Source organism: Chenopodium album, chromosome 21 (genome assembly GCF_948465745.1).
Source record: "Chenopodium album chromosome 21, dcCheAlbu1.1, whole genome shotgun sequence".
Lineage (NCBI taxonomy): Eukaryota > Viridiplantae > Streptophyta > Magnoliopsida > Caryophyllales > Amaranthaceae > Chenopodium > Chenopodium album.
The window spans coordinates 22330725-22347963 of record NC_137854.1 but is presented as its reverse complement, the minus strand read 5'-3'; the positions used below and the strand labels follow the sequence as shown (position 1 = coordinate 22347963).

Here is a 17239-nt window from a genome sequence, read left to right as displayed (position 1 = left end):
AAACACCAATTAATATAATCACATTATCATTAATTAGGTTAGGGTTTTCCTCTCCCCTTTCCCTTCTTGGCCGGTCACCCTAAGGCCCACTTTGGGCTTCGGGTTTCTTTATTGATCCAAACCTTATTTGGGGGCTTCCGGATTGTTACTTACTAACCCAAAGTTCCATAGCATTCTCTAATAAGACGTATAGACGACCCAAATAAACGATAGTATATCTCCGTGATACGATCCATAATTATACTTAGTAATTGTATGGAGGACACATTTCTTTCATGTATAAATCTTGAATTACTATCAATCCTTCTCAATTGAACTCTCTAATGGAGAACAACTACTTTGTATCCCCCAATCTAATTGAACAAGTTCAGATCTTGCTGAAGAAAGAAGCTGGTTTCGAGTCTCTCGATTTCAACGATCATTCAATTGAATCTCCCCAATCATCTTCGTTTCTTGAAGAAGCTATTTCTGGATCGAATCCTTCTGTTGATTCTTTGCGATGTAATAATTGCAGCGGTGAGCTATTGCGAGGTTCTGAATCAATCATTTGCATTTATTGTGGGCATACCCAATTGCATGATATTATCCGTCACCCAATTTGTTTCAATAATACTGTAGCATTTCAGTGGTTTTTGACGTCGCTTGATTTGGATGGATGTGTAAGTAAACTATGTTTTTCTAATTTTTGGTTGTGTTTTGGTTAATGTTATTTATTTTTTCTTATTTTTTAATTTTTTGTATGATGTTATTTGGGATTTTATTGTGTTGGAAATTGCATTGTGAATATGTAGTTATATGATTGAAAAATGGGGTTGCAGGAAAAAGTAGGAATACCACTTGGTGATCATGAATCTGGTAATAGAGGGCGGAGTTCTTTCAAAGAGGAGGAAATCTCGTTATCGGATTATCTCGATCTCCAGCTAAAAGGGCTGGATGATTTGAGGGAATTAGGCGTGCGGAATGAAGAACGGCTTCCTGGGAAAAGATTTTTGAGCTTGGTTGGTGTAGATATTGAACAAATTTTAGCTCAAGATTGTATTGATCATGGAGTTAGAGTTGGAAGTGAACAGATGGTAACGAGTCGAAAAATAGGAAATGAAAGTAGTGGAAATTCAGGAGATAGGAGTCTTAGTTTGTTTGAAAACACGCAGTCTACTGAGGCTGTTTTAAGGTCTGGTGAGGGTGAGGGGGAGAACGGCGAGTCCTTTTCTGATTGGGGGGCTGAGTTTCAATCTGCCTTCCCAGAATCTGGACATGAGAAATCAGCTAGTAATTTGACTACTTCTGGCAAAAATCTTTGGAGTAATTCGGAGTCTGAACCCCCTTTAAACCCTAAGGTATCTGAAGGAAATTTCTTGGCTGAAGGTGGTGGAAAGGCCATTGAGTCAGTCGACGCTTCTTTCGATTTGTTGCCCGCATATCCACGGCCTACTGTCAAATACAATTCTCATTATATTGACAAGGGAGATGGTGATGAATCTTTTGATGACTGGGGGGATTTTAGGATGTCTACGAGTGATAATGTTTGTCAATGCGAACCAAGCAGTACAACTGTGCCTGGTATTGGTAGTAGTGGTGGACTGGTTACATCTGATCCATTTGATGATTTTACTGATTTTGTGGTTTCTAAAGACATTAAACATCCTAACAATTCTTTTACAGAGCCTGATAATGCTTGGAACAATTTTACAACACCAAGTAGTGGAGGAGAGACTCATCTTCAGATCAATAATAATAAAACAAAGCAGTATGTTGGTACAGGTGATCTTGCTCCTTTGGATGGTACCCACTCAGAATATCAAGGTGTTACCCAGAATAATAAAACTGGTTTATGGAGTAATGATATACACTTGGGTATAAATAATGAACTTGGTCAGTTGCAAGGCGGAGAAAGCAAGTTACCTGCAAGTGGGACTGCTAATGAATTTGGTAATTCATTTGACTTGTGGAGTGATATTGCTGGACTTGGTGTTGAGAACAAAGAGGAGCAAGCTGTCAATTTCAAAGTGGTAGATGTGAAGGGAAATGGTCATCAAAATGATTCATTGACCTTGTTGAATGATAAATCGCTTGATACATGGAGTTATTTAGCAGGATCTGGTGGTTTTCCTGACATTAAGCCAACTACTAATGATAATATTTCATCTGGGGTATGGAATGACTTTCCTGGTATGATATCTAGTCGTGCAAATCAGCCTCAAAGTTGCAATACAAGAACCACAGAAGATCAAGCAGCTTTCAAGGATGATAATCTATTTGGTTCATGGAGTGATTTCCGAAGCTTGGGAATTCCAGCAGGAAATAGTTCTTTGGGACCAATTGATACCAAGAGCAGTTCAGATCAGAATGATTTCGAGACAGCTTCTAACAGTCTAAAAATGATTGATGACAATAGCACATTAAGTTCATGGGGTGATTTTGGGGGCACAACATGTGTTTTGGAGCAGCAGCATCAAGTTGCTGTAGCAGGATCATCTGGAAATAAATTGAGCAGTGAAGATGGTGATTCGTTTTCTGGATTTAGTGACAGCGGTAAACAGTACACTATTCAACCTGACAATCGACATCATTGTGATGGAGTTACAATACATGATGGTGAATCCACTCGTGAAGATGACGATTCATTTGGTGCATGGACAAATTTTATGAGCTTAAGTTATTTGCAAGGAAACCTTCCTAGCTCAGCTAATGCACCTGATGACAAGAAAGCTGTTGAGCATGGGGATCCATTTGATACATGGAATGTTATGGTTAGCTCCCCAAGTACACAAGTTGGTAAAGACACTGCGGTTGCAACCTTAAAAACACCAGAATCAAACTTGCTTTCCTTGAATAAAAATTCAAATTATGTGGGCCCTAATAACTCGATGCCATTGGACCTAAATGCTGGACTGTTCAGTCATCAAAATGGTTCTGCCGCAGTTGCATCTTCACCAAGCGAGGGTCCTGATTTGGTTAGGTATGTGTGCTGTGATCTAATTCTTCTTTTCAATGTCAGTCTAAGTTGGTTTCTTGTTTGCTATATCCAAATGTCTTCTTCCTATCTTATAACGACGAGATTGACCATGCATTAATTTATGACACTTGCACGTTTGTTATAAAGATAGGTATATGATTTAGCTTCAATTTGTGCATTAGTGTGAAGCCTTCATTCCTTCCCCCACCCCACTAGAATATTTTGGCAGAATTTGTCCTCTTTACATTTAGTAAGCCTACCATGTTGAGCGTGTTTCCACTTATGAATAATGACTAAATTTGATGTTTAGCTAATTCTTAAATGGCCTTTCTGTGACTCTGTCACAATCTGTTTGGTGACTGCAATGATGCACTTGCTTATTTTTGTTGCTTTGTTTAACGTAATTGGAAAACTCAGAAAAATCCATTAAAATGTTTGAATTTTAGTTCTACAGAATTTAGGGTCTCTTCTAGTTCACCATTTATTAATGTGTGGGGAAGTTAGCTTACAACTGATTATTTAAGCCAACTAAACATGATTAGCGTAATGCTCTTGAAAAGTGACGTAGGAAACAAATTGATGTTGTTGAAGGTCTCAAAATGTGACTTCATTTCTTCTTGTACCATTATTCTATGGAACTGAATATGAAACGATTCATTGGGCTTGTAGTACAATAATTGTGGTATCGCGACAGTTGAAATGAAGGAGTTCTAAGGAGGTTTGGAGCTTTAAGGAGGATCTCTCTTCTATAGGTGGGGCAGGAATATCTTCATTTCATGGATTTCCTTGGGTGGCTCCAAGGGTTTTTTTTTTTTCTCAATTGGAGCAAGGACATTTCTTTGGATTAGGGAGATGATTGCATATTAGTTTACGAAAAAAAAAAAAAAGTATGGGAAAGTGTCTGTGACTAATTTTTCTTGGCTCCATGTGATTACTGATTAGGGGTGTATTCTGCAAGGACTCGGCCTAAGTCTGATATTCGCTTCACTTATGCTAGAAGGATCAAGAAATAATCAGATGCTCTAGAGATTGCTGAGCTGTCAGGTGGTTACATTCAGTTTTGTGGTGAAGGGTAGAGTGGTAATCTCAGGGAAGTTTGTTAGGAGTTTGTCATTGTAGGCTGGCTTGCTTAGTTGTTTTTGGCTGATTTTTGGGTATTAATAAGGGATGAGGGTGAGGGGGAATGTATCTATGAAATGAATTGAGTAAGTTGTCTTGGAGAGCTCCTTCCTCTCGAATGAAGGTGTATTGCTGAATATTCTGTTCTTCAATACTAATATCTATCCCTAATTCCTCTGTTTTTCTTTCTTTTTCTTCACTTGGTTTCTCTTGAACTTGCTGATCTCTAGCATATTCTTGGGTGGAATTATCAAAGGTGTGCAGTTCAGTTAGCAGAATCCCTTGTATTCTATACACTTCGTGAAATTTGAATATAGAAAGTTCAATAGTCATCCTAAGAAATTGCTCGAGGCAGATTCCTTTTCTTTCCCTTTCACTTTTGTCGCCCATCCTTTAGTATGAGGCTTTTTACTTCAGTTAGTGTGAGTGCATACTTTAGAAAACAAAATCTGTCACTTTTCAGACATATATGATTAGATCTAGAAAGGGGAATGCAACGGACAGCGTACGAAATAGCAAAGAAAGTGACTCAAGAATTGAAGAAGACTAGTGTTTCTGATAGATAGTAAGTAAAAAGTTGTGTTTTACAAATGTAATAGCTTTAGGCTATCAATCTCCAAGTATTCCAATACCAATTTTCTTAATACCTTTCTTACTACTACTTGCTATTTAACTACTAGCTATTACACTAATGTGGCCAATGCCTTAATTGCTACAACAATTATCTTTCTCTTCTTCCTAATGCCTCCAAAATAACACAGATAAAGTAATGGTCCCCTTGCAGCTTTAGTCCTTTTGCTAAGGGATGTTGTTGTGGGTAGTGGGCACCTTGCTGGTGCTTTGTTGCTGCTCTGCTGCTGCCATCTGATGCTTCTGCCTCCTGCCGTAGGTATGGATGATGCTAGCCTGAGTTTGGTCATTGCATTACCCCCCTCCCAAAGCACCACCTTGTCCTCAAGGTGGAAATCGGGAAACCGGTTGATGATCGATGTAGTCTCTTCCCATGTGGCCTCAAACTCCGGTGTATCCTTCCATTTAATTAAAACTTCCGGCGCTCCTTGAACTCCCCCCTTCCCTTACACAATCCTACTGCTCATCACAGATTCCGGTTCCACTACAAACTCCAAGTCAGGGATGATTTGACTCCAGGTATGGTACCAGAGCTCGGCTAATCACCTATTGCGCGCTTAAGCTCAGATATATGGATATATGGAGCACGGAGTGAATTCGACAATTGTCCGGTAGTGCTAGATTATTTGCAACCTTGCCCACCCATTGGATCACCTCAAACGGCCCATAGAAACGGGTTGACAGCTTCTCAAACGACCTTTTCGCCAATGAATGTTGCCGATATGGCTGAAGCTTCAAGAACACATACTCTCCCACCTAATACTCCTCATCCCTTCTCTTAGAATCGACACTTTTCTTCATAATCTGCTGTGCACGAATCAGGTTATGTTTCAACCCACCCAACATCACATCCCGCTCTTTTAGCGCTTCTTCCACCGAGTCAACTGCTGTCCGACTTGTCCGCACCTTAATTATCTTGGGTGGTTCCTTGCCATACAATACTTGAAAGGGAGTCATCGTATGAAAATTCGGCCCATGGTAAACTTACCCCAAGATTTAGGTTGGTCTCCAACAAAGCACCTAAGATAAGTCTCCAATCCTTTGTTGACCACCTTGATTGACCATTAGTTTGCAGGTGGTACGAGGTATTTCAGCGCAAATCAGTTCATTGTAAATGAAATAATTCCTTCCAAAACACACTCAAGAAGCTCGATTACGATCGGACACAATGCTGCCCGGAAACCTGTGTTAGCGCACCCCTTCTTTAATGAACACCTCATCACAACCCTATAAAGTAAGAATATTTCAAGAGGCGGTCCACCACTACAAAGATGGTGTCAACCCCCTTAGATCGAGGTAGCCCTTCCACAAAGTTCATGGTAATGTCTTCCCATACTCCCTCTGGAATTGAAAGAGATTGTAGACTTGTGGTAAACTCGTCGGAATTCGTTTAGAGTGCTTGCTTCTTTGACACACTCCACAAGCTTTGACATAATCAGCTGCGTCTTTCTTCCTACCTGCCAAAACCACTCCCTAGCCGCCAACAAGTAAGTTTTCGTCTCACCACCATGCCCCCCTTCCGACGAATCGTGATAGGCCCAGAGCAAATTCAATTTCAAGGCCGAGTTTCGTGGTATCACAACTCGCCCTTTGTATTTTACCCACCCCTGCTCCACCGAATAGCCTTGCAAAATATCCTCACCTTGCAAAATATCCTCCTTCAGCTTCTTTAAAATTCATCCTTCGCAATTTCCTCTTCCAATTGAACCCAATCAACCCCTTGTGTAGTCACTATTTATGCCAATACCGCATCATCATCCTCATCCTCATCCTCCCCCTTTCTATGACAGGGCGTCCGCGACCCTATTGGAGGAATTGGGTTTGTATTGAAGGTCAAAGTTGAACCCGATCAGCATCCGGATCCACTTTTGATACTCCATACCCACTTCTCTTTGTTGTGTGATGAAGCGTAAGCTTTGTTGGTCACTCCTAACAATGAATCTCCTCCCTAATAAATAGTGTTTCCATTTTTCCAACACCAAGCAAACCGTCATTAATTTCTTTCCATACACCGATTTACTCTGCCCCAACACCTAACTATAGAAAGCGATTGGCCTTCCATCTTGCATCAACACCGCCCCTAAGCCATACCCAAGGCGTCGGTCTCTACCACGAACAATTTCCGAAAACTCAGTTTTGGCAAAAGACATCGCCTCTTTTAATCTATCCAAGGCTTTCGTGGCTTCTAATGTCTACTTGAAGCTATCCTTTTTTAATTGATTGGTGAGTGGATTAACTATATGGGCATAAGGTGAAATGAACTTTCTATAATAGCCCGTTAGGTCTTGAAAGCCCCTTAACTCTCTCAATGTTTTAGGAATGGGCCACTTAATCATGGATCTAACTTATTCTTAGTTTACTGCTACCCTATGCTTTGGAATAATGTGGCACAAATAAGCAAATATTTGTAAATATTTGATTATTTTCTAACGTGGCTAAGATTACTTGCAAATGCTTAAACTAGAATATAATCAGAGAAAACAAGTACAACTTTATGTAAGGGCGAAATACCTCGTTCATAAGTATTGAAATGTGGCAGGTGCTTTGGTTAATCCGAACGACATTATTAAGAACTCATAATGGCCTTCGTGATTACGGAATGCCGTTTTGGGTGTGCCTTCGGGTTTCACCAATATTTGGTGGTGGCCGGCTTTGAGGTCGAGCTTAGAGAACACTTGTTCCCTGGTGAACTCATCTAACAACTCGTCGATGACCGGAATCGGATACTTGTCGGGAACGGTCTCTTTTTCATCCTTGTTCTTGATAAGTATCACCGGGCTCGAAAAAGGACTAGTAGATGGTTTAACAATTTCGGCGGCTAGCATTTCCAGGTGGAGCTTCTCTATCTCGTCATTTTGAAATTGAGGGTACCGGTAGGGTCTCATGCTCACCGGATTACTCCCCTCCTTGAGTACAATGGCGTGCTAATGTCCCCTTTCACTCGTTTCCGGAGTATCAAACACACCTTGGAGAAACTCGGGAGAAGCTCCTCCATTTGACTTAATTGCACCAAAAGCCCACTTTCCTCCTTCACCAACGACTTAATCATTGCTTTTAATGTAATTCCCGCTCAATTGAGGGAAGGATCCCCCTTAATGCTGATCTCATTGGAACTCATCTCTTGAGTTTTCCAATTGGTGAGCACTACCCTAGTTTCTCGAGCCACTGGACCCAAGTATGATGTCTGAGTTCCCTAATTGCAATGGCAGAAATTCCTCAGGAATGTCCACTCCTTCTCCTACCTTCGCCCATGCCCTCTCACCGCATCGTTGTTTCCCAACGACACCCCAAAATTCCCATTCCCCACCACCAACACTCGTAACTTTTTCACGATGTGGGTGGAAATAAAATTGTGAGTCGCCCGACTGACCACCACATCCACTTCGTCCATGGTACCCGTTAATTTCAATGTTTTCAGTCACAGTAAGGAATTAGGAATTAATAGAGATCACCGTCGATATCGCCTCCTCCTTCTCTAACTCCGGCCTCTCTAATGCTAGCAACTTACCTCCTTCTCCCTCCTTGTCGTCCACTAGTAGCACACTAAATTGCTTGGCTTGACACATGGTTTAGGCCCCACTGCCATCACATTTAAAGCACAAGCCTTTGGCTCATTTAACTTGCAGCTCTTTCTTAGACATCCTTCGCACACCGACCTTATTGAACTTTGGCCCACCTTGTTGGATGGAAAGTTAGACCGATAGGGAATGGATTGGGTCGCCTAACTCCACCTAATATTGTTGTGGCTGGGCTCTTGTTGAAATATGAGTACGACCCAGGTTTCGCAAAAGCCCCGCTTGTTTTCTTAGACCCATGGATCCGATTTCTCTCTTCAACTCCGGTCGCAAGATCCATGGCCTGTCAAACGAAAACGGTTCAGCCCGTATGTCCCCCCTAACCCATTAACAAATTGGCCTTTTATTATTCTCTCCGGCACATGAGTTAAAGGAGACGCCTTCTCTATGGGTTCTCTCCGATATTCCGCCACCGTCGAAGTGTGTGACACGGCGAGCCATTGTTCATGGAGCGTACTGGCGTTAGTAGGCCGCAACCGTAGGAGTGGGTTGAGATCCTCCCATCCCCTCAACGACGGTTCTCCCATTGAAACCATCTCAAGGCGTCATTCTCCATGGATACTACCGCGGCCTAGAGCTGTTCATGCTCCGTCAGTAGAATTGGATATATTGCTCGGCGCGCTCGAAAAACACCGACTTGTCTAGCTTCCGATTTCCTCGACCCCCGGCACTTTCACCGGATCCGGTACAGTTCTCTAGGTGGTTCTCGGGGTGGTCCCCTCTCCTAGTCTAGTCCCAAACCAGGCTTCCGCCGGCATCAGAGTGTTGCTCCGCTTCATCCTCCACCACGACCGGCTGCTTCTGTCGGTCCTGCAGTGACGTCATCACTCCCCTGATTTCGTCGAAGAGCTTGTCTTGGCTGTTTCTTTCCAAGGCTGGTTGTTGGTTGTGGTCCTTCCAAAATCAGTTGAGCCGCCCCTCAAGCCGCTGCGCCTCGGCTTCCTGCTGTTTGGTGAACTTTTCCGACAACGACTGTTGGAGAGCCACAATACTCTCTCAGTGACAGTCTTCGTCAGGATGTGCTGGATGGAGTTTTCTCCTCCGTCCACCTTCGACACAACCACGATCAAATGACCTTCTAGTGCCTCGATTCGCTGCGTGTTTGTACCAAATGCAACGGACAGTGTGCGAAATAGCAAAGAAAGTGACTCAAGAATGGAAGAAGACTAGTGTTTCCGATAGATAATAACCAAAAGGTTGAGTTTTACAAATGTAATAGCTTTGGGCTATCAATCTCCAAGTATTCCAATACCAATTTTCTGAATGCCTTTTTTACTACTACTACTACTTCTTGCTATATAACTACTAGTTATTACACTAATGTGGTCAATGCCTCAATTGCTACAACAACTATCTTTGTCTTCTTCCTAGTGCCTCCAAAATAGCACAGATAAAGTAATGGTCCCCTTGCAGCTTTAGTCCTTTTGCTAAGGGATGTTGTTGTGGGTAGTGGGCACCTTGGTGGTGCTTTGTTGCTGCTCTGCTGCTTCCATCTGATGCTTCTGCCTCCTGCCGTAGGTATGGATGATAGGTGGCCTGAGTTGGGTCATTGCAGGGAATTGGGATATGGTTCTTGCAAATTCTTCTGTGACTTTTTATTGGATAATTCATGAAAGTGGAAGTTTTGAATCAGTATAAACTATTTAATGCCAAAATTCTGGACTATCAAGACCTATTGCAAAGAAATTTAACATGATAGTGCATCATATGGAGCACTGACCGCAAATGCCATTTACCGTACAAGTCTGCTCTATGGCCATATGGAGAGCAAGAAAAAAAGCTTTTGATTTATTTTGTTATTTTTCATATTTTATTGTTGGGTTATTTTTTTTTTTTTTTTTTTTTTGGGGGGGGGGGGGTGTGTGTGGAGGAGATCGAAGTATATAAAAATCTAAGGTGGTTGACTGTTTGGCGGTGAATATAATGATCGAGCACTGATAACAACACATAGGGAGTGTTCAAGGTTCACTCGCATTGAAAATTGAGGGTTCTAAATCTGATTTAGGGCTTTGCTCACCTTTTCTCAAAATTTAGGAATGGCTTTGGGTATTTACAAATCAACTTCAATAACTCTCTAAATTAGGTTTTACGCCTGAACTAAGGATTTTAGTCTGACTGTATTTTATATAAGCAAGAATTTAAATCTGAAACAATATATTCCAGATTTTAAAGCTCTCCTAGCCAAAATAAACACACACAAAAATGAAAAAATAGCCTTATATAGATATTACAAATCACTCCTATACTAAATTCAATACTCCTAGGAGAGTTTAACAAGTCAGAAAAAAGAATAAAATTCACGCCTATAATAAATCTAGAAATTTAAACCAATTCTTGGTAGAAGAAACCTAGGAGAGCTTAACAAGTCAGAAAAAAGAATAAAATTCACACCTATAATAAATCTAGAAATTTAAACCAATTCTTGGTAGAAGTCTAATTATACTAGGACTCTAGCTAGTAAAATAAACTTGTTTTTATAAAAAAAAAAATTAATTTTCTTAAAAGATGAAAAAACCTATCCACATAGGATGGTAGTAAAATGTAAGTAAGCCAACTGTAAAAACAGATTCTACTCAAAGTAGGACAAAGACAACCAGGTTAATTGCACCAAGAGAAGCACATAGGAGGTGGTATTATAGAGGTTTAAAAGGGTGGTAATATCGAAAGGAAAAATTGAAATAAACAGTCCTAAATATTGTCATTCCGCTACAAACAGTCCCACTTTATGTTTATCTTAGGTTGGGCCAAACTTTGATATTCATTTGATGATATTGGGCCTAGTGACTTATTTACATGCTACAATAAGTAAAAATAATCACATGGAGTTTTTTTTTTTTTTTCTTTTCTTATTATAACCCTTGCCTGAGTTATCTCCAACTTTCATTCACTTCCCTGCTAGCCAGTAGCCATACTTCAGCTTCATCTCCATCTTTTCTTAGAAAAAATAAAAATATCATGTCTTTTCCCATTTATGCAACTCATCTTTTCTTAGCCAGTAGCCATACTTCAGCTTCATCTCCATCTTTTCATGTCATGTGCTAGGCACATGTGCATATTATTATCTACCATAAAATGTAAACAAGTTACCCGACCCAATATATCAAACACGTCTCAAAGTTTGACCAACCATGGATAATAGGTGGGACTGTTTATAGTGGAATAATATTAGTTGGATTGTTTATTTCAATTTTTCCATATTGAAAAGTGGTTTTTTGAGGGGTGGTAACAATTAATAAAACACTAAAAACATGCATCAAAACTTCATGTTCACTGTCTAATAACAAATTAAGTATGATGAACATTGTTGCATAAACAAGTTAAAAGAATTGGTCTTAGATATCATGAAACCAAATTAAAAAAAGTCTTACAAATTGTTAAGTAAATAATCTTGATTTAATTAAGCACATAATTGATAAGGGTATGAAATTTAGCAACTCCTTAAATCATAACAAATTTATTATTCCTGAACTAACCCTAAACGAGTGTAGTGGCAATTTCGGAGTCGAATTACAAGGACTAAAGGACAAAGATTTAAGTGAACTAAGGCAATAAAATAGGTCGAAAGTAAATTGGAAAAGAAATCCACATAAGTATAAATTGATTACCAAAGAGATAAAAGCACTAAGGATGGGGGACAGGGCATAGTGATGAATTCAAGCAACCAATTGCACATAAATAATCTTGAGCTCAATTAGGGGAAATTAACCCATTTAACTTACATTGCACAATCAAACATGATAATTATCGACTAGATTAATTAACTTTGACGCAACCTCCCTAGACTAAACATGGATGAATTTTATACTCTCAATTAACTCCATCTCGCATAATTAATCAAGAGCACGATAGTATCAAAGGGGCAATTAGTTATATAAAGTCATCATCCATATTCACAAATTGAGCATCAATTAGAATCTAAACACAATCAATTAATTATAAACATCAGTATCCCCTTCATCCCCTTCCTTAGTTTAAAACCTAGCCTAGCATAAAGAAAGAGACCATGAAAATTATGAAAACATTAGCAAAATTGGCAACCAAAAAAAATGAACAAATAATCAAGGACTAAATAAGAAAAACACTTAACAAGCTAAAAGAAAGGATTAAACTAATGAAAGCAAGTAAATAAAAGCAATAAATATAAGTAATAAAAGCAATAAATAATAATAAAAAGAGTAAGAATGCTCATTGGTTAATGGAGGATTCTTCAAATTCATTTTGTTACCAAAAAATTTTCTGAATCTTTCATCTTTCTTTGAATTTTCTTACTTTTTTCTCTCTGAAAACTCTAAGCTAATCCTAAAGACCTAAGAGAGAGAAAATAAAAGAGAGGCCTAATCTAATCCTATTCTAGGTTGATTAAAAGTTGGTCCTAATAAATTCCCCAAAAGGGTATTTATGTTACAACCTCCATAAAAGAAATTAGCTTATTAAAGATAAATGAAAGAAAGAAGTAAAAGAAAATAAAAATAAAAACAAAAGGAGATAAAAAAAAAGGACATAAAAATAAAAATCTCCCATAAAACAATCAGACCCTTCCACCCTTCCCCTATTTCTGTGCTGCCCTTCTCCAATAATCATCCCCATTTTACACATCAACATTAATTAAATCGCATGAAAGTCGGGACCCTTGGATATGGATGAAATAAATTATGACAATAGAAAATATTAAGCCGTAAAAACTAAGCAGCGAAAATCGGGAAGCAGAAGTTCAGCGCTCTGTCTCCAAATGGATTGTTTAATTTGGAATCGGAGTGCCTGCTCCAAAGAATAAAGTTCCCGCTCTAAGGCTAAGAACAGACTAAAACAAATGGTGTAAATAACTTTTGTGAACAGGGTAGTATAAACAATTAAATTGGAGAAAGTAACAATTCTTAAGCTACAAGGCCACAGGGGAAAATTGGAGCTAACATGCTTTATTTTGCTACTATGCTTTACAATCTTCCATGAGCTTTTTAGTGTATCTAATGTAAGATAAATCTAGGATTCCGTTTTGGAATGTATGTAGTGGCACCAAACTTATCAATATTGTAACATTTTATTATTTCATTGAATCTCTTTATTTTGTGCCAAATGAAGGAGATAATATTGTTTAGAAATTGAAGCTGCTAATGGTTCTTAGGAAATGCTTTGCTAGGGCTAGACTGAAACTAATGATTATAGAATTGAGGGATATTTTTTATTAAAAGCTATATATTTCTTTTAGAACATATGATTTCTATTAATCTATGATGATAGTTGTTCCATATTTCACGCTTAAATATGTTCTAGAGAGAAAATAAAGATAAATTATGGCCAGAGCTTGAAAAGGTATGCCTAAGGTGCAAGGCGCTAGGGGTCATGCGCCTTTTGTGGTCTAGGCAAGGCGATTTTGATGAGGCGTACTAATGCGCACCAAGGCACACTAAGGCTCACAAATATTTTTTTTCACTTTTTAGAATTTTTTATTAGTGTTTATTATATGTGCCTCGCATCGAGACTCATTAAGGCATGCCTTAGGCGCAAGAAAATATAAAGCGCCTTGGTGTGTCTTCTTTTCATACATTTATTATGGCTAGAATTTTTTTAACATATCACCTGATATGGATATCAAGGATATTTAAGATATTGTTACTATATTTAATTTATTTTTATCAAATAAATGTGAGCTTAAAGGAACCTAGGGTTATATTTTAATAGTATAGATTTAGGAAAGCTGCATGGTTTTTCTTATTCCTTAAGAAAAAGAGTTTATATGTGACGAAAAAAATTGTGTTTTATCTTAATTAGGAAACCTAGTTAACATAGGATTAATATGCTTACATAAAAAGGGCTCTTAGGAATTCATGATATGCTGGAAATTATTCTAACAATTAAATCTAGGGTTATCATGAATTCAATTAAACTAAGAGAGAGATAAAACAAGGATGGATTGAATATGCAAGAACAATTAACAAAGATTAAACAAGAACTAGTGTTAATCAAGGATGAAAAACAGAAAATTAATTGACAAGTGAGAGGAAAGAAATTACTAAAATTGATGCTTCTAGATTGAGAATAGTTGTTGAAAATGGTAAAACAAACTTCCATTAATTCTTGTACTATGATTGAGTTTTTGGAAATCTAAACTAAAGGAGAGAAAAACTATGCACTAACTATTATGATAAGCCTAAGGGAGTTAGGAGAGAAGAAGCTGTGTTCAAAGAAGCTCAAGGGAGGTATTTATATGATCCCCAAATAAAAAGGACGGAGAAAATAAGAATTGGCCCGACAGTAAGCCTTCACTGACGTCTAGCACGGACGTGCCGGATTGAGCACGGCTGTGCTAACTGGGGAGAAACGAAGCAGTAGCTACTGTTTCGAGGTTAGGCACTCCGCACGGCCTTGCCATATGATGTTAATAAAGCATTAAGTTTTGTGATAAAACTTATGAGAGTAGGTGATAAGCTTATTCACCCAATCTGGCGTATTTAGTTTGGTTTATTATTTGAATCATCTCTTCAAATCTGTTAATTTAGGTCATTTAATTCCATATCACCACCCTAGCTGTTGTGAATTTCGTTTGATGTAGCAAAATCAGCATCACCACTTAAAAAGAGTAGCATAGAGAGATTGGGTAGGAGACTGCTATTTTACGGGTATATTAGTGTATCTTAGTAAAAAAAAAAAAAATCATGAGAGGTAGGGAAAGTTTTGTTTACTTCATTAGATAAATTTGTGTAAAGATATTGACATTATTAATGTCTGCTAGCTGACTATTAAGGTCTGTCTTGGTCTATACTTGAAACTTTAGTCAAGTGTCAACACCTATTTTAATCATGAACCAATGTCAATGTTGGCACCTGGCATTAATTTTGTTGTATTTGATTGATTTGAATCAATAAGTAGTGTGCAGCTAATCCATTTCATTTTTCTACTTTGTAGGACCGAACATGGTGATGTGAAGGCTGATATCAATGGAATGAACCTGAGTGAGAGTACCTCGAAGGAAGCATTGGATCTTAAGTCCTCGGTTGCAGAGACTTTGATTTCTGAGATGCACGATTTATCTTTCATGCTTGAAAGCAGCCTCTCAATTCCGAACCCTGGTAGATGAAACATCATGTATTGACTTCTCTTCTACTGGATGCAGGATTCGAGCTTTTTATCGTCTCCGTGCATTGTATTTACTGGCATTGTATGTCCATTTGTATTTTCTAGCTTTGATCCATTTTGTCTTCTGATTTTATTTTTATTTTTATTTTTTTTTTGGCTGCTGTGATATTGTGATTTTTTGCACAGGTCTTGGAAGTGGTTATGAAAGTTTTGAATTTTGTTCAGATACTTTTTAGGTAATTAATACTGTGTATCATCTTATGCTACGAGAAAATAAGATTGATAGACCGTAATGAAACGTTTTGGCGTGTAAGCCATATATTGTTTGACTATCACTAATTAAGATGAACTGAACCATAGATCCGGTCCATAGATTGTTCGACAATCACAGAATAGTTAAACAATCATTTGCCATCGTTTGTAGCTATAACTTATGTGTAATTCACACTAAAAGAGCACAATTTTAGTTTATTTAATTTAAGAGTTGCCACCAAGTAGTTAATTCTAACCCCACTTGAAAACTCGTAAGACTCCTCTGCATTGGTCTACGAATTTTGATAAGTGGTTTATTTGACCACTTATAGTGGTGATTTAAATCCGATTTTGCAATCTTTTCCCCTCTTGTTAACCTGTTTTTGAATGAAAATGTTTTATCTCGGCCTTGTCCCCTCTTTGTTTGTGTTTGTCCATGTTTTGCAGGTTTTATGACTCAATTTGAGAAGCATTGACAGATTTTCCTATGTGTTTCGGGGAGTATAAATACTTCCCCTTTCTTTTTACCCTTTTTCACTATTCCTCACCTCTCATTCAAAATCTCATATTCTCTCTCCTCATTCCCCATCTACTTTTCACTCTAAAAACCTCATTTCTCCAACTTCTCTCTTCATATTCATCATCAAATCTCAACTTTCCCCGCTCAAAATTCATTAATTCTTAATCTCCATCAAATTCTCTCTCCAAACATCATATTTTCTCACAAATTTAAGCAAAAATTCGAAGACCCACTGTAGACACCCATTTGTGTCTCCCCAAAACCATACCCAATGATGAATACCTTTCACGTCGAACCATAATCGAATGAAGTGAAAGTGTGAAAAATCAAGTGTTGCAGTTAGTTTTTATTAAAATCTTTCTTTCTGTTTTTGTAGACACCCATTTGTGTCTCCCCAAAACCAGACCCAGTGATCGTCGAACCATAATCAAATGAAGTAAAGGTGTGAAAAGTCAAGTGTTGCGGTTAGTTTTTTTTTTATTAAAATCTTTCTTTCTGTTTTTGAAAACCAACTCTATTTTATGAAAATAGCCAATCTAGTTTAGTTTGGTCCATAATAAGGGTTCAATAATAGTGTAGTTGGATGGGGCTCGCAAAGAGCTTTCCAACGATATATTATAAGCCCAATTCCGATGAATATTGAGGAAGTTATGGCCAAAATACTATTTTGGGTGTTTTTGTCCCTCGGGAGAGTTACAACTTGAAGACTGGTCCGGTGCGGCCTGTACCTGCAAAAAAAACGAAGACACCGGCTGGTGGGTGCTCTGCCTCTGACGATCAAGTTAGTAACTTGAAGGGAGAGAAAAAGGTGCGGAAATTTAGGTGGGTATCTGCTCGGATTCCAAGCTCAGATGTCTCTATCAAAGGGACTGTTTGTAATAAAATGGTAAAACGTGCCCTCCAAAAGAGGGGAATCTCCCTATTTATAGGATCCTCAGGAATTGTGCCCCTTGATCAGGTCACAGAACCCTAATTATTGGTGGGCTGCGCCGCATTGCGGCTCTCTCGGGATTTGGGCCTGAAGGCCGCCATTTCCCCAATATTTCTGGAGTGACACGTGTCAAGCAAGGATAGGTCCACTTTGGACCACCCTGGAAATGACACGTGTCATCC

The 17239-nt window shown here is 38.6% G+C and overlaps 1 protein-coding gene across 1 annotated transcript; it reads left to right on the top strand.

Annotated features, from left to right (window-relative positions):
- The first annotated feature begins 239 nt into the window (after positions 1–239).
- Positions 240–15578, top strand: LOC145601598 (uncharacterized). Its single transcript, XM_081657642.1, has 3 exons — positions 240–659; positions 819–2959; positions 15184–15578. The coding sequence occupies exons 1-3, from the start codon at positions 324–326 to the stop codon at positions 15353–15355; spliced, it is 2649 nt and encodes an 882-aa protein (XP_081513768.1). The 5' UTR covers positions 240–323; the 3' UTR covers positions 15356–15578.
- Positions 15579–17239: the final 1661 nt, after the last annotated feature.